At 38.2% G+C, this 20,232-nt stretch overlaps 1 protein-coding gene across 1 annotated transcript in view; it reads left to right on the top strand.

Annotated features, from left to right (window-relative positions):
- HHIP (hedgehog interacting protein) overlaps positions 1–20,232 on the top strand; it is a 110,267-nt gene that overhangs the window by 73,274 nt on the left and 16,761 nt on the right. Inside the window, exons 5-11 of the mRNA XM_004378855.2 lie at positions 2,171–2,322; positions 2,720–2,893; positions 3,687–3,830; positions 7,705–7,826; positions 10,243–10,366; positions 11,307–11,437; positions 16,321–16,402. Of these exons, the coding sequence (XP_004378912.1) occupies positions 2,171–2,322; positions 2,720–2,893; positions 3,687–3,830; positions 7,705–7,826; positions 10,243–10,366; positions 11,307–11,437; positions 16,321–16,402 (929 nt within the window). The remainder of the gene's footprint in view (positions 1–2,170; positions 2,323–2,719; positions 2,894–3,686; positions 3,831–7,704; positions 7,827–10,242; positions 10,367–11,306; positions 11,438–16,320; positions 16,403–20,232) is intronic.

The raw sequence follows: 20,232 nt of genomic DNA, 5'->3' as shown, positions 1-20,232 counted from the left end.
TCACCTGTGGATTTGTTTAAATCTCTCTTCCCATCTTTCCACAATGCATTAATTCTTCATTCCTAATTCCTGAAAATCAATCAGCAGAGTTTTAAATTATGTTTCTATCCAACTCAAATTGTATTTCAAATTAAAAACTACAAAAGAACTGCTTTTAACAAAAGCTTCTTATAGTGGAACACAAACATTTGTGAAGGGGACATGCAGTACTTAACCTGCACTCAGAACTTCAGAGGGGAATATATTCAGTAGAGGAATTAATCACAAACTAAATCCCACCCCTAGGCCTCCTCTTAAAATTCGTCAAGGAAGTTTAAATGTGAAGGCCTCTCTACAATCAAAATCTTAGTTACACATTCCAGCTTCTAACATCTCTAAGAAAGCAAAGACATGTTTATTTAGTGAAGATGTAAGAAGAAAAACAGCAAGTCAATATTTAAATCATCACAATTATGTCCAAAAAAAGGGCTCATTCATAAATCAGTCATTAGAGTCTTTCCCTTCAATCAGATTTTTTTTTCATTAAAATTAAATTAAACATATTGTCTTATGCAAAAGAAGAGGTTGACTGTTTTCACATTCGTTTTACATTTGACTAATGATTTGACTAATGGATGATGCAGGACTGGGCAGTGTTTTGTTCCGTTGTATGTAGGGTCGCTGTGAGTCGGAACCAACTCTGTGGCACCTAACAACAACAATGATTTGGTAGTTCTGGGATCTTTGCATCTACTTTATCATTTATACATTCTTAAAGCGTGAATGTTTCCACTTTTTGGTGGTATATATCTGAAAACAGCTTTCTATCCCCAGGAAACTAATCAAACAATGTTTATTAAAAGTGAACTTTTATGCCTAAAACTTTAAATTCGCGAATCTATAGGATATTTAGAACACCAACACTAGTAGTACATGCTGTCCTGGGGATAACAGCTTGAGAGTGCTTTCAGGATTGCGTAGGAATCTGTGAAAAAGTTGTAGTATTATGGATTTTTCCTTTCTCCTCTAACATGTCAGAAGGCATAACTTCTCTTCTCATGGCTTTTTGCCACAGGGAATGTGGTAATGTTTAATGACAGAACCTTTATAAGGTGATGTACTAGCAGTGGTTGCAGTGTTCAGTTTCTATGTCCTTGTTGTAGATAGCTCGGCAGACTACCCAGAAAGTACTCACAAGCTTGCTAGAATATGAAATGTTAAGTCTCTGATCTAGATCATTTTAGATACTTTGATTTCATTATAGAAATTCCTAGACTACTTGTGGGATAAAACAAATGCTAAGGCCATATTGAATTTCATGAAACTGCAAGCTGAATTAGCAGAAAATAAAGATAAAATGCCTTTCTATTTAAGAACATGATGATGTTTTAATTGTTACAGCATTTGGCATGCCTAGTGTATACAATCCTTGACATTCATATAATAACAAAAGAAAGTTGTTTGGGATTTTTCTTTTATTTCCTAGTGTTCCCTTTCCTGCCTAGTATTTCCCCCACCCCATGCCAGCCCTGGCTTTAACTCTCCTCCGACTTCTCCAGCCCTGTAAGAAAAATCCCGTGCTGGGAGAGATACATGTAAAAATACCTCATTTCTATGTAGATAGGCCAAGGCTGCTTATTACCTAGCTATGATGAACAGACCACCATCGTTGTGACAACTGATGTGGATGCCTCCGGGGTAAAACAAAGGTTTACATATTACACAAGCAATTTAACTGTTTTCTAAACATATTGCCAAGACAGTGGGAGTTGGCAGCCCACACTGTGTTTTAGGTTTGGGATACTTGGATTAGAAGTGACTGTTGATTATGAACCTTTTTATCTGTCTTCTATGAACTACAAGCAACCTAGTAACCCAGGAAAGAATTCTCCACAGCACTTAAACTTGTCTTTCGAGCCTCCCAAGATTACACACACAAATCACTTGACAAAAGTGGTATAAGAGTCTTGTGCATAGATAACCACACAAGACAATTGTCTTGTTCTAACCCTTAAAGAGTTCCACAAAGTGAAATGTTTTATAATCCTTTTTTGTGCAGTAGGCACGGAAGAAAAGAGTTTGGGCAAAGATTATCCAGAAGAAAGAAAGAGACTCTTTTGGGGTTCCAGTTGAAACACAATAAGGAACATAATTAACTTCACAATTCTTTGTGTTTTTCATTTGACCACAGGGAGGAGATGAAAGAGGACTGCTAAGCCTTGCATTCCATCCCAATTACAAGAAAAATGGAAAGCTGTATGTGTCTTATACCACCAACCAAGAACGGTGGGCCATCGGGCCCCATGACCACATTCTTAGGGTTGTCGAATACACAGTATCCAGGTATCACTAAAATGCAGAGGCATCATTTTTTTAATCTTATTTCTCCTCATCTCTTCACAATTTTTTTACTTACGGGTTAGAAATGATCAGCCATAAGGTGGTGGTCATTAAACCATGGTCTCCACCTTGCTTAAAGGCCCATCATGTGTCTTAAGGGAAAACAGAGAGGGAAATGATGGCTTTGGCATTTTGTGGATTTACTTTCAGCTTAAACACTATTTCCAAAATTTGAAAAATCGTATAATTTCTTCTAGTAATTTTTATTAGCTCCACTTAAGTATTTGTTTTGTTCTTTATGTGTTGGGGGTTTTCTTGCCTATTTGTGTGTTATTTACTTCTTGGTGGACTCACCTTACATTTTTAACAATCATGGTATTGTCTCCTCCCCACAATGTAGAAAAAACCCACATCAAGTTGATTTGAGAACAGCCAGAGTGTTTCTTGAAGTCGCAGAACTTCACCGAAAGCACCTGGGAGGACAATTGCTCTTTGGCCCCGATGGCTTTTTGTACATCATTCTCGGAGATGGAATGATCACACTGGATGACATGGAAGAAATGGATGGGTTAAGGTAAAAGATGACAACAACCAGCCTCCTTTTCATGTTAAAAGGTTTGAAGTGCCAGGAAAAAAAGGGTCTGAGCCAGCGAGTTAGAAACAGTCTTTGAATTTTATCACGTTGATAGAATATTTAACTTTGTTTTCAGTTGTAAGATGAAGATCCATCTGTAGAGTGTAAAATTTTATACTTATAAAACATAAATTTATAGTTGTAAAATATAAATTCTGTATTTATCAAATGAAGAAAAATTCAGTAAGGTGCTGATGTAATGTTTTTTAAAGTCACTGTTGAGAGATGTCATAAATGGGTCACTGTTCTGTAGCTCTGTGCTGTCGGGCTCCACTGCCTGTACTCAGCACTGAGATGCTAACACCACCTCGCGCTTATGTGCAGCAGCTGCTGTTCAGCTGCTAGGTACATCCGCGCTACCTGGCAGTGCTTTACATAATGGACTAACATATCTACCTCACAACACTTTACATGATGGACTAACATATCCTACCAAGCTTCTTGGAGGGTGTAAAATACATGGGTTGGCAAAACATAAAGAGGACGATGCACGAGGCATTGTACCACTGACCCCACCATCCTCGGCCTCTATAGGGCAGTGTCTTGGGGCTGCCACTTGTCTGGAACCCACTGCCCCTGGTTTCATTTCGCACAACATAGAATTTGGAACTTGAATAATTTTGTCTCCAGTAAGGGAATGATTCTTTCACCTGTAGAGCAACCTTACCAAATTTAGTTTGGGTGAAATACAAAATAGAAACAAAAGCACTTCTGTTGTCCCTCAATTTCTCAGTGACTTCACGGGCTCTGTGCTACGGCTGGATGTGGACACAGACATGTGCAGTGTGCCTTATTCCATACCAAGGAGCAACCCGCACTTCAACAGCACCAACCAGCCCCCAGAAGTGTTTGCCCACGGGCTCCACGATCCAGGCAGGTGAGAGGCTTTAAGATCAAGCCAGGATTAAGGAACTGGGAAAAGAAAGAGGGTCTCTGGCTCATCAAGCAGGCCAGAGTGGGATCTAAGGTCGTGTAGTGGTTCTAGAATCACACCAGGTCATTATCCAAGTAAGTACTTAACACCCTTTCATTAAAGTGTGAACTAGATTAAGAAGGCAAATTGGACAACCAAAAGGACAAATTCATGGAGAAAAATTCTCCTTAAAATTATTTTGGGTGATTATTAGATAATGGGGAGCAGTGGTGGTTCAGTGGTAGAATTCTCACGTTCCATGCGGGAGACCCAGGTTTGATTCCTGGCCAGTGCACTCATCTGTCTGTGGAAGCTTGTGTGTTGCTATGATGCTGAACAGGTTTCAGCTAAGCTTCCAGACTAAGATGGACTAGGAGGAAAGGCCTGATGCTCTACTTCCAAAAATCAGCCAAGAAAAACCCTATGGATCACGATGGTCTGATCACCAATTGATCATGGAGATGACAGCGTTTTGTTCCGTTGTGCATGGGGTCACCATGAGTTGAGCCTAGCCTGATGGTAGCTAACAACAACAACAACATTATTAGATTAACACTGTTAGGCCCGTGTAATGAATAAGACTTCAGGCTGAACAATTGAGAGAGATAATAAACCTTTTAATTTGTCTCCTTAACTCCCTCTGAATCTTAATTTCCTTATATTTTATATGGGGATGATAATAACTACCTTGCAAGGATGTTGTAATGATTAAATAAAAATATATGTTAAGCAGGAAATACAGTGTCTGATACCTGGTGGTGTTAAGTCAATTACATGTCTCATCATCCTAGCTCCATGATCGTACAGTATCAATTTGCCAAGGAGGTGGGATAAATGTTACAGATTTTTTTCCTTGAAAAAAATTACAAGAACTAAAGAATTTATGTTGACTGTCTGCTATACTATAATTAACCATAAAGTAAGGAAAAGTAAGAAGAACGTGGAATGAGAAATTTTTGATACATTTATAAAATGCTATGAAGCATAATATAGAAATTCGGTGATGAATGCTTCATCCTGTCCACGGTCTGTTATTTATACTAAGGAGCATCTGGCCACGTTTATTCATTTACTAGCTAAGTTATTATGGCTATTTAATGTTTATTGAGTGTTCACTATGTGCAAGGTGAGTATTTCTCAAACTTTTTATTTTTATAATCCCTCATGCCCTTCATCTCCCCTCCATCAAAGTCAAAGTCTACAGTTCATTTCCTCTTTGGCATCTCAGCCGATCTTAAAATCTGTGCGACAGGGAATACTTAAGGTGGGTTCAGGATGTGGAGAAAACTGTCACATTCCATTCATATAGCTCAGAACTCACAGATACCACCACAAAGCAGTACTTTGAAGTCGAGCAGCCTGAGTCACCACAATCCTACTGGGGCTTTCATGAAAACTTCCTGGGGGTCCTGAACCCTCACTGCAAAAACATAGAGTTCAGTGGGCGCTTTACCCACTGTACGTGTGGCAGGATGCCTGTGTCATGAAGTCGGACCTCCTCTGGCCGCAAAGGGCTTCAGAAAAAAGTGGTTGTTATTCTGCCTCCCTCTAAGAGTATTTTAAGCAGAGGAAGATTTAATAAAGCAGAAAGGAAACTGAAATAATTATTGGCTAAAAGCAGAGCTGATTTTTATTCAGCACCTTGATTCTGGGCACTGCGTTAAGTATCCCGCATAAATTATCTTAGTATGCCCCTCAGTGGCACTGAGGTAGCTGGTATTGGCCCCCTTTTATACATAAGAAACTAAAGGTTAAAGGGGTCAAGTAGTTCTCAGTGGACCTGGTATTCAGCCAGAGCTAGAGCTCATGGCCCCCAGCAACATCACCTCATGGAGATCTGGCCTTTTCTTCCAGATGGGCTGTTTCTAGTTACTGGAAACAGGTCAAACCTCCTTTTGTCATAGTTTCCCTGGCTTCAAAAGAAAGGTAATACAAAAGATAAGTTCTTACCCTATCATGGATTTTGCAGTGTCCTAAGTCCCAGCATGTCTGTGTCACAATCCTTGCCAGGCATTGTGCTCTGTGAATCACTGAGTTAACGAAAACAGTAAAGTGACTGTTGCCACAAGAAAAGGAGCCCATGTTCGGCAGGCCAGGCTTATAGTTTCTTCATCGTGAATGGGGTAATTGGGAGCCAATAATTTTTGTTTCATCGAGTTTTATTTAAATAATTGGTACATATGACTGTTATTTCCCTTAAGACCCAGGACTTACTTTTCTATTTTTTAAATTTATTTAATGGCCCTAGTGGTTGGTTTGATTTGGTTTGGTTTTTAAGTGATGTATTTTGTTGGCCTAAAATAGTGATTCTCAGCGGAGTGATTTTGTCTCCAGGGGGCATGTGGCAATGTCTGGAGACATTTTTGGTTGTCTCAACTCGGGGAGGGGTATTACTGGCATAATCTGCTAAAAATCCTGCAATATGCAGAACAGGCCCACAAAACAAGGAAATACTCAGTTTAAGGTGTCATGGTTAAGCTGTTGGCTGCTAGCCTAAAGGTCGGTGGTTCAAACCCAAAAGCTGCCTTATGGAGAAAGATGTGGCAGTCTGCTTCCTTAAAGATTACAGCCTTGGAACCCCTATAGGGTAGTTCTACCCAGTTGTATGGGTCACTATGAGTCGGCATTTACTCAACAGCAACAGGGGTTTGGGTTTTGGCTGACGTGTGAATCTGAGCCGTGGTGGTATGGTGTTTAGGCGCTCAGCTGCTAACTGAAAGGTCAGTGGTCCAGAACCCACCAGCCATTTTGTAGGAGAAAAGACCTCATGATCTGTGTCCATAAACACTGTAGTCAAGAAAAGTTTGTGGGGCATTTCTACTCTGTCATGTGGGGTCACTATAAATCGGAATTGACACACAACAACAAAGTGTCAATAATACTGAGATACCGAAAAACAATGCAAGCCTTTTTTCCACATTTGTAACAACTTCAAACATATTTTTCAACTTTATACTTCCCCAACCCATGCCCCGCCATACCCAGTCCTTCATTAACTTAAACATTCAATAAATATTGAGCCCCTGTTATATTCCCATGGAAACCCTGGTGGCATAGTGGTTAAGAGTTTGGCTGCTAACCAAAATTCAGCAGTTCGAATCCACCAGGCGCTCCGTGGAAACCCTATGGGGCAGTTCTACTCTGTCCTATAGGGTTGCTATGAGTCGGAATCTACTCCACGGCCATGGGTTTGGGTTTTTTTTTTGTTATTATATTCCCAGCTTTGAACTAGGACAGGAATACAGTGATAAAGAAGTTGGATGTGGTCCCTACCCTCATGGAGTTTAGAGTCAGTGGCTTAAGTTACAGAGATATTTTGGCCCCCAGATTAGGGGTGGAGGGAATGAAGACAGAGTCACTGTAAAAGAACTTCAGTGGTTGTGGTGACCAGCTTTATTTTATTCCCTCAATGGAATGCATGCTTTCCTTTGTTAGTGCAGCAATTCCATATATGAAACACGAAACCAATATTCTGTTGTGTATTGCAGATGTGAGTTAGTTATCACACTGATTCTTACTCAAAATACTTTACCAATGAATTATACATGTGATATTCCTTAACGACACACTAGCAAATGTTTCAAGTCAGAGCACACATTCATAGTGGAGGGAGATAGATACCAAGAGAAATTAAGAAATATCCTCCAGAGATCATTAAATATCAGCAAAGTAAACACATTAGGATGTTTCCTTCAGCGCTTTCTAGAGGATCCAAACTGAATAGCCGGTAGGCTCCTCGCCAGCCCACAAAGGGTTCCTGTGGCAGGAATCTCCAGTCTGAGCTTGGGAGATACCTTGGTAGGAATCATAAAGAAAGATACCCTCTTTTGTTATGCAGATGTGCAGTGGATCGTCATCCCACAGATATAAACATCAACTTAACAATACTTTGTTCAGACTCCAATGGAAAAAACAGATCATCAGCCAGAATCCTGCAGATAATAAAGGGGAAAGATTATGGTAAGTAGAGCTTAATTTGATGATTTTGCTTTACTTTGAGGATTGTTTTATTTTAGTATATTAATTGAAAAGGAAAAGATTTCTACAAAATGAGCATTTGGGAAGCATAAAAACACTGACATAACAGTGAGGAGGGAGTAAATTGCTCACTTTTAAAAGATCCAATTACTCTTCCAAACCCTGAGGTTCTATGTGGCCAATTACCTTTCCTGTGGATTGAATAGGAGCCCTGGTGGCACAGTGGTTAAATGCTTGGCTGCTAACCAAAAGGTCAGGGGTTCAAACCTACCAGCCGCTCTACAGGAGAAAGATGTGGCAATCTGCTTCCATAAAGATTTACAGCCTTGGAAACCTTATGGGGCAGATCTACTCTGTCCTATAGGGTTGCTATGAGTAGGAATTGACTGGATGGCAATGGGTTTGGGTTTACTTTGGATTATGGATTGATTAAGAGGCCCTGAATGGTGCCCCGTAGGTACAAAAAATGTAACAGACCTTCGAATGTTATGCTCTGCTAACATGAGAATTAAGATGAATAACCTCTGTTTATTTAATATAGTAAGGGAGAACTTATCTGAAAATCTTGTACAGAGAAAAACCAAAAATGTTAAGGGTAAGACAGTTCTCAATACCCAACTTTCAGCAATAAGTTAGGAAAAATATAACTGGTTTCAAATAAGAATGTAATTTATAAAAAGGCATTTATTCTACATAACACAAAGTAATATACTAGTAAAAAGATGTTATTTACCCAAGTCATGGAAATGGGACATTTAAACATTATTTTTAATAAGTCGATTACTAGGGTATTTAGAGATACATATGAATATGAAGCTGGATAATAATGAAGTCCAAAGTACTTAATATGTTTCAGTGTTTTAATATTTATTCCTTTTAAAGGAATCAATATAGCAAATACTATTATGATTCAGGGAACCTAGTAGATTAAGATTATTAAATAGATCGCTTTTCTGTTTACTCACTCAATACAAATATTTATTTAGCACCAGAAATGAGGCAGCTGTGTTAGTTCATGTGGTATTCAGTTATATTACTTTTTTTTTTTTTTCAGGTATTTGTGTGTGTGTGTGTGTGTGTGTGTGTCCATCTTGTAAAAGCCAAACCAAAGAATAATGTGGTTTGAAAAAAAAATCTAATGAGTCACTAGCTCAATGGAATTTTGGCTGCATCTATAGATTCAACAAAATTCTACGATCAGATTAACTGAAGTTCAGCTGAAATTTGTTACAATATTAATAGCCCTGCATTTATGTGTTGAACAAACATATCCCAGGTGCTTATTACATGCCAGACCCTGTAGTAGGCACTTTATAAAACTATACTCATGTCATTCCCAGAACAAACCCATGTGATAGGTACACTTACTGGCCACATTGTACAGATGAGGAAACTGAGGCACAGAAAGGTGCAGCATCATACGACATAAAGTAGCAGGGTCAGGATTTGAACCCAAGTAGTCTGACTCCAGAGTCTGTGCCCTTAATCATTCAATTATATTGCCCCACAGTGTACTGGTTATTTAAAACATCTCTTATGTTTTCTACTTTTTTATAATATCATATTTACCATAATCACATGGCGGGGGGGGGCTTTAAAATGATCCCCTTTCCACAAAAGCGTTTGCCTAAAATGCTGCCTGTTGATAGTGACTTATTTGGTATTAAATACGTAAAGCAATTTTCAGATTAATTTGCAACTGGCTTTAGATCTTTTCCATTGCAATTAGCATGCATATATTCAAGTATATGATGACGTGCATGGAAACATTGAGATACATGACCATACACAGAGGGAATTATTGGGGTAGACTTTGTTAAGCACACAACTCTGTAATCAAAACTATAAAAATATTTTAAATGAAGATAATTCTTGACTAAGTGCTAATATTTGTAAATACACAATAAATGTGATTTTAAAGATCTTTTATGTATTATGCTTGTATTTTCATTAAAGCATGAACTTTTAAACATTTTCTATAACTTGAGAGAGCTCTGGCTTGATTTACTAATATATGCACAAGCATTTCTACAAAATGCTTTTTTTTAAAGTATTTTGGTTCTAAAATAAATAACCATGACCTCGAAAATTTTAAGATTCTAATTTAAGTTCATTGAAAATGTGCTATATCTTTGCAATTATAATAACAGTAAACATCTGCAGAGCCTTCTCATTTCATGAAGCTGTGCATGAAGGCCCTTTACGTCCCATACTTTTGAAGCAAAGTGAGAAGTTTTCTCTGAATATCTGTAGCAACGTTCTACCTCTTGCCTCTTGCAATGCATTTCAGAGTTAAAATCGATAATTAATAAATATTAATAATTGTTACTTGGTTTGTACTTCTACTTTATGAAAATACGTTTCATTTGGTCTAATGCTGTATTTGTGTTTTTTCTAGAAAGTGAGCCATCACTTTTAGAATTTAAGCCATTCAGTAATGGTCCTTTGGTTGGTGGATTTGTTTACCGAGGGTGCCAGTCCGAGAGACTGTATGGAAGCTACGTGTTTGGAGACCGCAATGGGTATGTTTCCTGATGTCACCGTTTGATATACGAAGTGACTGGTTGCCAAATTACCATAAAATATTCAAATGATTGTCTCCCCTTGGGAGTCAGGTCTGGGACACACATGAAATTATTTACTTTTGGTCTACTATGTATGGTGGTTTATTTGAAGAATTCCCAAAGAGATGCTCTTTTAAAAAAAGGCTTCATGAAGTTAATAAAAGAATTTTTAAGGGCAGAAAAGTCTTCAAATGAATTTTTCATAATATTTAGGTTTTTCCCTTCATCCTTAACATAAGCTTATTTTGAAATGAGTAATTTGAAAGCTACTGCTTTATATAAGTCAATTAAATAATTTAAAAATTCATCTTGGAAGATTAAGAATTTTTATTTTTGCCATATTTCCAGGACTTTGGGCAACAGAACTTAATTTGTCTCTATAGGTAGGAATATTACAAAATTAAATTTTAGCCTACGTTTTAGAGGTCACACTGTGGATAATTATAGGAAAATCTGTGTCAAGGCCCAAACGAGAATCTTGTTTCCCAAGTTGCTGGCATTCAGGCATATTGCACAGCTCATATGCTTGGTTGCTAACAAGAACTAGAAAAGCGTACTGACCCCATGCTCTTCCCCCTGTCCCTCTCTCTGATTAATAGCACAGCATGGAGTCTAGTCCTGGAGAGGAAGTATCATTCTCTGGATGAAGGGGAGGGCTTTTCTCATACTCAGGTACTTTTAGTGCCCCCCTCCAAACAAACTATTATCTTTAAGTACTTTCTCCCCATCTGGAAATTTTCATAGTGTTCACACACATTACGGACTATGTTATTTCCCCCTAGAACCAGGTCCTATGGCACAACAGTGATTAAATGTGAATTTTAGTTTGAAGATTTTATTGTGGCCTTTAAGCAAAAGCATGTTTTCACTGTAGGTTCGTGGTATGTTTTCATTGTAGGAATTTCTTAACTCTCCAGCAAAGTCCAGGGACCAAGCAGTGGCAAGAAAAACCACTCTGTCTCGGCAACGGTGGTTCGTGTAGAGGCTACTTTTCGGGTCACATTTTGGGATTTGGAGAGGATGAATTAGGTATTGTACAAACTACTTCTATTAAGTCCCATTCTCACTCTCTTGCACAAGAGGCTTCGCTCTGCTGCTGTAACAATCTCATCCTCCATTTTTGTGTAAGTTTACTCTTACAGTGAAGATTGTCCAGTTATGTATTCTCTTCTAGTGTCTTCTCCCTGGGGTAGTATCTTCTCACTGCAGGGGTGTGGGGTCTTTAAATCTTGTTTGCATTCCAGAAATACTAAAGTTACAAGGCAGATAAATGTAAGGCAATGGAAAGCAGGAACAAGAGAGAATTTTTGAGTCCTGAAGAGACAGAAATCTTTTCAATATCTACTGATATTTTTGACTATGCACCTAAACTATTTGTTTATATTCTGTATCAGAAAACCTTTCCTTTTACTCATGTCTTTTAGAGTAAATAAAAGTTTGTTGGAATCTGGATCCCAACTTACCCTGTATTTCCTATTTTTCTTTTCTTTCTTTTTCTTTATTTTTGCCTCTCAGGAAACAAAATCTGATAATCTGAGTTAAAAAAAAAAAAAAAAATCTGATAATCTATTCCAACAAATTAAAAACTAGCAATATATTGATGATAACATACAATATATGTGTTTGCATATTATCAGTTGTATGTGACTTAACATGCAAAAATATTGAAATAGTGCAATTTAAAATAGTTAAAATTGGAATATAATCAAAGAGTGAAAATGCTATTGATTTTAAGTTGCGGAGATAAATGTAGCTTTCATAATGATTCCCTTTAAAGAACAATATCCAAATGAACCATGGCCTATTATATTCCATTAGCCTCAAAGATGAATTTCCAAGCAATAATAAATAATATATGTTTCCTACAGAAATCAGAATATTTTCTCTGAACATCTAGATGTGGTTTCCCCACATTGAATGGAAAATTCATCAGAAAAAGTTCCAGACCATTCACTTAGATTAATAAGGGACTCAGACAAGACTCTTGAAATACAACATATTTCAGAGCCACAGAAATATAATGATTTAAAGAAGAGGAGTCCAGTCTACTTCCTTCTTATTCCAGCTTTGAAAGTATTTTACAATTAATTTTCCCTTTACAATCTCCTACTCTACTCAAACAAAGCAATCAGAAAGATACCCTTTCTCACTTAAATCTTCTGCAGTGTATTTTTTAATTTAATTGGCAGATCTGATTTTAAATATATAAATTGGGATTAAATTGTTTGGGCGGAGTTAGAGATGAATGTTAAGATGTTGTAACTGAGCCATTTTAATTTCCCCAGACCTTGCTACAAATGACTCACCATCAATCATCCTATTAGCTCACCACCATCAGTTAAAATATCCCAAATGTGTATGTATACTTAATACAATGTTGGGAGCAGAATCAACAAATAAAACATACACAATCCTTACGCTCCAAAAACTACAACATTTTGTATACCTCACAATTAAAAGTAGACACGTTTTCACTGAATTGGGTTTTATTGTGAAACTCCTTGGCTCTAATTGAAAAGCCATATAAGAAAATGAGGAAAGTTTTTGCATCTTTTGAAACAGTGTTGAGTGTCTGTTTTTATCTTCGTTATTTTTTAACTGTAAAAGTAGGGTGGATTTATTTTGAGGATTAAATGATATAAGCTATGTAAAGTGCTTGACAAAATAAATATTAATTCTTCCGCTTGCATTTCTTTTCTTTTTAACCTCATTGTTATTTTTTCTGTTATATCTGTGTTTTTAATGAAAACCGTATAACATCCTTTTCAGAAGTAGAAAAGTGAGGTGTGCTTAATACATAATAATAGAGTAGAATAGAGAAATATAGACTAACTTAAGGACTATTTTTATGAGTGAGAGTCATGAAGATTTTTAAAGCATGTAAGCACATAATCATAAATACAGCTTCTAATTCTCTATTCATGTGATCCATTCTATATGTTGAATTATATGGAAGCAGTGGTAATAAACAAGAATGATTCTCTTGTAAAAGGGTACTCCACCTGTTACATTTTTATCATCATGAACACATAGTCTAGCTCCAAGAGTTATAGTTGGGATTGACCATCAGCATCTTTCTCTTTTTTACCCCCCATATTAATTTCAATGTTTTTCATTAGAAAAAAGCTAAAGATTAAAAAGGATTACCTCAATGTTGTAATGGTTAGCACTCTGGACTTTGAATCCAGGGATCCAGGTTCAAATCTCAGTGGGACCTCACTAGACCTTTATGGGGCCAGTGTTCGGCTGCTAACCAAAAGGTCGGCAGTTTGAATCCACCAGCCACTCCTTGGAATTCCCATGGGGCAGCTCTACTCTGTCCTGTAGGGTCGCTATAAGTCAGAATTGACACAATGGCAATGGGTTTTGGGTTTTGGTACCCCAATTCTTAAATTATCAATTAACAGTAAAAACTTGGTTACCAAAACCATTCAATCTTGGGCAGAAATAAATCAAGATAAAACTTGTCCATTCATTCAAAATTCATTCTACAATTATTTGTTGAGTACCTGCTCTGTACAAAGCTCTGTGCTAGGTGTTGGGGACACAGCTGCAGATAAAGAGACAAAAATCTAAACCTCCCTCCTGGACTTTATCTTCTAATGGAGAATAATAAAAATAATTATGTTTTTAAAATATGTATACAATATATCAATTGGTTATAACTACTTAGGAGAAAAATTTAGCAGTAAAGGGGGCTAGAGATTGCTGGGGTGTTGAGGAAGGTGCAATTTTAAATAGTACAGTTAGAGAAGGTGACATTTGAGCACACACAGGAAGAAGGAAAGACTGAACCTAGTGGATAGGTGCCTGGGACAGAGCCTAGAACAGGAGCCTGACTCGTATGTTCAAACCCAAGAGGCCAGTCAGGCTGGAGAGGAGAGAACAAGGGGGAGAGAAGTCCCAGGTGACGTCAGAGTGGTTAGGGTAGACCTCACAGGCCACTGTCAAGACTTGCTTTTACTCTGAAAAAGATGAGAAGCCACTGGAGGGTTTTGAAATAATGGAATGTGATCCAACATGTATGATCTTGCTTCCTTTAAAAGAATCACTGTGCCTGGTATGTTGAGACTAAACATAAAAGAACGAGGGTAGAAGCAGGGAGGCCAGTTAGGAGGCTGTTGGCACCTGTTGCTGTAATCCAGGTGAGAGATCGTCTCTGCCTGCACTGAAGAAGTGGTGGGATGATGTGGAGAGAAGTGGATGGGATCTGGACGTATTCTGGATGCATTGTGAGGGTTGACTTGTGAAACTCATATAAATCTTTAGGCAAGTGATTCCTGTAAATGAATATATACATACATATACTCATTGCCATCAAGTCGATTCCGACCCTATAGTACAAGGTAGAACTACCCCCATAGGGTTTCCAAGGAAGCAGACTGCCCCATCTTTCTCCCATGGAGTGGGTGGTGAATTCAAACCACCAACCTTTTGGTTAACAGCCAAGTACTTAACCACTGCTCCACTAGAGCTGCTCTCTCTCTCTCTGTATGTGTGTGTATATATATATGTAGTCTTAGTTTACTGGTGCTGCCATAACAAAATACAAAGTGAGTGGCTTTAAAGAACAGAAATGTATTGTCTCACAATTCAGGAAGCTAAAAGTCCAAATCAGGGCATCAGCTCAAGGGAAAGGTCCTCTTTTTTGTGTGTGTGTGTGCTTTAGGTGAAAGTTTATAGCTGAAGTTAATTTCTCATATAAAAATTTATACACATATTGTTCTGTTATATTAGTTACAATGTAACAGTACATTCCCCCTCTCCACCCTGGGTTCCCTGTGTCCATTCGATCAGTTCCTGTCCCTTCCTGCCTTCTCATCCTGCTTTTGGACAGGAGCTTCCCATTTGGTCTCGTATGTCTGATTAAACTAAGAAGTACATTCCTCATGTGTATTATTTTTTGTTTTATGGTACTGTCTAATCTTTGTCTGAAGAGTATGCTTCGGGAATGATTTCAGTTCTGGCTTAACAGTGCATCCAGGGGCCGTAGTTTCGGGGGTTCCTCCAGTCTCTTTCAGACCATTAAGTCTGGTCTTTTTACGTGAATTTGAATTCTGTTCTACATTTTTCTCCTGCTCTGTCTGGGACTCTCTGTTGTGTTCCTGTCAGGGCGGTCATTGGTGGTAGCCGAGCACCATCTAGTTCTTCTGGTCTCAGGTTGGTGGGGTCTCTGGTTCATGTGGTTGTTTAGTCCTTTAGTCTAATATTTCCTTGTGTCTTTGGGTTTCTTCATTCTCCTTTGCTCCAAGAGGGATGGGACCAATTGATGTATCTTAGATGGCCGCTTGAAAGCTTTTAAGACCCTAGACACCATTCACCAAAGTGGGATGTAGAACATTTTCTTAATAAACTGTGTTATGCCAGTTGACCTAGATGTCCCCTGAAACTATGGTCCCCACGTCCTAGCCCCAGCTACTCTGTCCCTCAAGTGTTTGAATGTGTCCAGGAAACTTCTTAGCTTTTGCTTTGGTCCAATTGTGTTGACTTCTCCTGTATTGTGTGTTGTCCTTTCCTTCACCGAAGTTGATCCTTGGGAAAGGTCCTTCTTTTTGGCTTCTAGTAGCTGCCGACAATCCTTGGCATTCCTAGGCTTGTAGATGCATCTGTTCCATCATCACATGGTTTCTTCCTCCTGTGTCTGTCTTCCTTTATTGTAAGACACCACTCAGAAGGGATTAGGTTTAGGACCCACCCTACTCTAGTATGACCTCATTAACATAAAAAAAGAAAACATGTTCCCCAACAGGGTCACATTCACAGATTCAGGGGTTAGGAGTTCAATATACCTTTTTGGGGAACACAATTCAATCCATAACATATATATAAATACAAATATATATAATCTGCTAAGCAATAGGAAGTAAGGCCTTGTGATGCTATGAATTAACTTATATTTCTCTCTTCAACAGGTGAAGTTTACATTTTATCAAGTAGTAAAAGTATGACCCAGACTCACAATGGAAAACTCTACAAAATTGTAGATCCCAAAAGGTGAGATTTATTTATATCTCTTTAAGTCAAGTAATTCTTCTTCTTTAAGTTATTTTAGTGCCTTCGAATTAGTGACAGAAGAACTGCAATTAGAAGAACTGTAAACAAAGATGAACACTTATGTCCTTTCCGTATGTTCAGTGCCGTCCTGAGAGGGTCCTCAGCTCCAGTCTAGTTGATGGGTGCTAGCCTTGACGACACTGACCTTTAAAAGCCTTATCACTACCACACATTCATGTTGCTGTCATTGCCATCAGAGAGCAGCATTGTATTTGTGGAAGTAGCATCCTCAGTTAAAAGCCAGTGGAGGACCCTGATGTAAGACAGTGGCTCAGGCTCTCCTCTTAGAAGCAATAAACCAACCAGTTGCCACTGATTCGACTCCAACTCATGGCTTCCCCATTGGTGTCGGAGTAGAACTCTGCACCATATGTTTTTAACGGCGGATTTTTCAGAAGTAGATGGCAAGACCTTTCTACCAGGGTGTCTCTGGGTGGACTTGAACCTCCAACCTTTCAGTTAGCAGCTGAGCACGTTAACAATTTACACCATCCAGAGACCCCATTAGAAGCTGTAAACCCTCCTTTTTTTGAGAAAACTAGAAACATGCTGACCAGCATTGCATCTGCTCAGCATGAGTTTTGTTAGGTAATCAGGATAAGTTATCTTGGCAGTTCAACATCTGAGCCTTATTTCAAAACTATCTGAAAGAAAGCTCACGGCACTCTGCTGTGACTAAACGAATGAAAACTGAAGAAGCACTTCGTTATTTGCCTCAGTAAGAGGAAGACTGGAACATTTTAATCCTTTAAAGAATATGTTTATCCCACTCCTGCTCCTCCTCACCCACCCACCACAACCTGAACACACACACACACACACACACAACTTTCAGATCTTCTTGAATCATAATTAGTCGTTCATTTCATGGATAAAATCTGATCAGAAGCTGCTAAAATTATATACTCTCAAGTAGACCAAGTAGACGTTAGTCATAAGTTTAAAAACAACTGTAACAAAACCTAAGTATCCTCACAGATAAGACTATTGTTGAACACTAATGGGTGGCAGACCCTTTAGCCACGCCATGCTGCAAATTTCAAATTCTTTCTACTTTATCTTCATGAGCCCGTTTGCAAATGTAAATTCTTGAAATTCAAATCTCTTTTAAAAGAGTAAATTCTAATGTTCTGAGAAGTTTACTAAAGGCATTGATTTAGTTTCATTTTAAATACATTATTTGTATTATTAGAAATTGTTAGAAAAGTTAGAAATTTTAAATGCATTATTTGTAAGTGACATGTTTTTCTGAAGAAGCCACTGACTAACAAAACATGACAGAATATCTTAACACTAGACTTTTCTAGTCAAGAACTTGGAGCGAGTCTATCCTAGTAGGACAGGGAGTTAATTGGTCTGGTCCCTTGCCCTTTTTCCATACCACAAAGCACTATCTTTCCTGAGAAAAAAACAGGTCAGCACTGGCTACAGCAGAGCAAAAAGGAATAATCAATTCTAAATGGTCTTTCCACGGGATCACATATTCTCATCTGTCACACACTGATAGCATTCCTTCTCTATTGAACAGTACACCTTTTATTTCACGACGAGAGGTACACATCTGTATACTGTACACAGCAGGGGAATTTTCCCCTTGAGTGTGAAAGCAATGTCCTCGTTCGAATAAATGAAAAAAATAAATAAAAAATAAGACACTTAGGTGATTGTTGAAGTTGGCAATATTAAGAACAAAAATCAAGCTAATGTTAATTCACAAACTAGCATTCTAATGATTCATAATGATGTCTAGGGATTTTACTCATATCTAATGGAATTGGTTTCAAAACACTCACTGTTATTCCATTATGTTTGTCGAAGTTATGAAACCCTTTTGCAAGCTTCCTGGTAGTATTATCATGAAGTCTCCCTCCTCTCCACAGAAATCATTCTCCCTTCATTTGGATTGCTTAGTCTGTTGGTGGGTGAGCTGAGGTGAATTTTACACCTTCAATCCACTATTAGTATCTAATTACCAGGGTTGCCGTAAGGGACCTTGGCTTTGTGATCTTAGGGCCTCCTCTAGTAGGGTGGTCTCTGAGTGACATACCTGAAAGGCCTGACGTCTCAGTATTCTGGTGAGTCATGTCATGTGTGGGGCCAGGGTTAAGATTTGTGTTTGCTTTTGGGAGGTGGGGGGAGTAACAGAGGCCCAAAGACACTATCCTTGTACATAGGCGTAGGCATAAATTTCAAAATTAAACTGAGTATAAGAAAACAAATGTTTTCATAAACATTTGTTGGGAGCCTCATGCTGTTTCGATTTGGATGCCAACGTTTATTATTATAGATTTCTCCCTAGATGAGTTGAATTTCTATATACGCAGATACTTTAGCATGTGAACAGGATTATTGTGGAAGCACTAGCTAATTACTAGCATAGTAGTGTTCAGGATGTCTGCTTCAGAGCAAAACTGTTTTTCTAAAACTTGAGGGAGAATTTGAAGGCAGAGCCTCATCAACTAAAAAAAAATATATATATATAGACATTTCTTGTTATATCAAAAATCTAACTCAAATTAAACTCTTAGGTTAATTGTATTTTTGTAGAGAACCCAGAGTTGTTAGAATAATGTTTTCAGAATAACTTTGGAACATCAGTTGATTTGTGACCCTGAAAGAGAATAACATTATAAAATTTTATATTCTATATTACATGTCATAGACTTTACATTCGAACTAGATGGTTTATGTTCTTTCTTTCTATTTTTCCTTGCATACACAAGTATACACACACACAAAATGATGAGGGAGTTTAGAAAATGTATGCAATATCTCAAGTCATTCAGGCAAAAGCAGATGAGGTTCTGGTAGTACCACCTCAGTCTGTCAGGACAATTTGTTCTAAGGCTGTAAGAAATTGGTTTCAAATCATTTTCATAGGGCAACCTTCTCAAAGGATGGCCAAAAAGCCCGTTATAAAAATCAAATGCCACTATTTATAATGAAAAAAAAATTGAAAATTAAAAAAAAAGAATACAGCCAGGTATCCCTAAGGCTTAACTAGAACTCAGGAGTTATTTAAGAAAAAAATATTGCTAGGAAAGCAGAAAAGAAATGAATTTTGCCTCCATGTTAGGACATTGAACACACTTCCAGAATAGCTTCAGGGGTAGAGCAGGCGCAGCTCCTGGCAAAGTGGAGTTCGAAGCAATACCCAACACCCAGCTGGCTCAGCCAACTCCAGTTGTTAAAACTAGTTGCCATGTTAAGTTGATTCTGACTCATGGCGGCCCCATATGTGTCAAAATAGAACTATGCTCCACTGGGTTTTCAGTGACTGATTTTTCAGAAGTAGATTGCCAGGCCTTTCTTCCAAGACCCTTCTCAATATACTTGAACCTCCAACTTTGGGGTTAGCAGCCAAGTGTGTTAATCATTTGCACCACTTAAGGACTCCACAGCCAACTCACAGGGACCCAAAAAACCTCTAGAACTGGGTTCTGCATGACCTGGTCTGGGGAGCTCCTTCAGCCAGCAGTTCCAGACAACAGATTTAAATATACTGAGCACAAAAGCTGGACAGTAAGTTTAGTTTCACTGGGAGTGCATCTAAGACTAGTCAACAACTTGGTATGAGTCTATCCTAGCAGGACATGGAGTCAATTGGTCTGGTCTCGGTCTTCCTTATTGTGTGACCCCGGATAAGTCATTGCACCTTGCTGTTCCTCCTTAGCCCACCTATGAAGTGCAGATGATCATTCTGTCCCTGCCTAATTTCTACGGAGGACTGTGAAAATCAGTTAATACATAAGATACATTTAAAGAATATA

The sequence above is a fragment of the Trichechus manatus genome, unplaced genomic scaffold (assembly GCF_000243295.1).
Source record: "Trichechus manatus latirostris isolate Lorelei unplaced genomic scaffold, TriManLat1.0 scaffold00059, whole genome shotgun sequence".
In the NCBI taxonomy this organism is placed as follows: domain Eukaryota; kingdom Metazoa; phylum Chordata; class Mammalia; order Sirenia; family Trichechidae; genus Trichechus; species Trichechus manatus.
The sequence above is the reverse complement of the archived record's forward strand: the minus strand, read 5'-3'. Positions and strand labels throughout refer to the sequence as shown.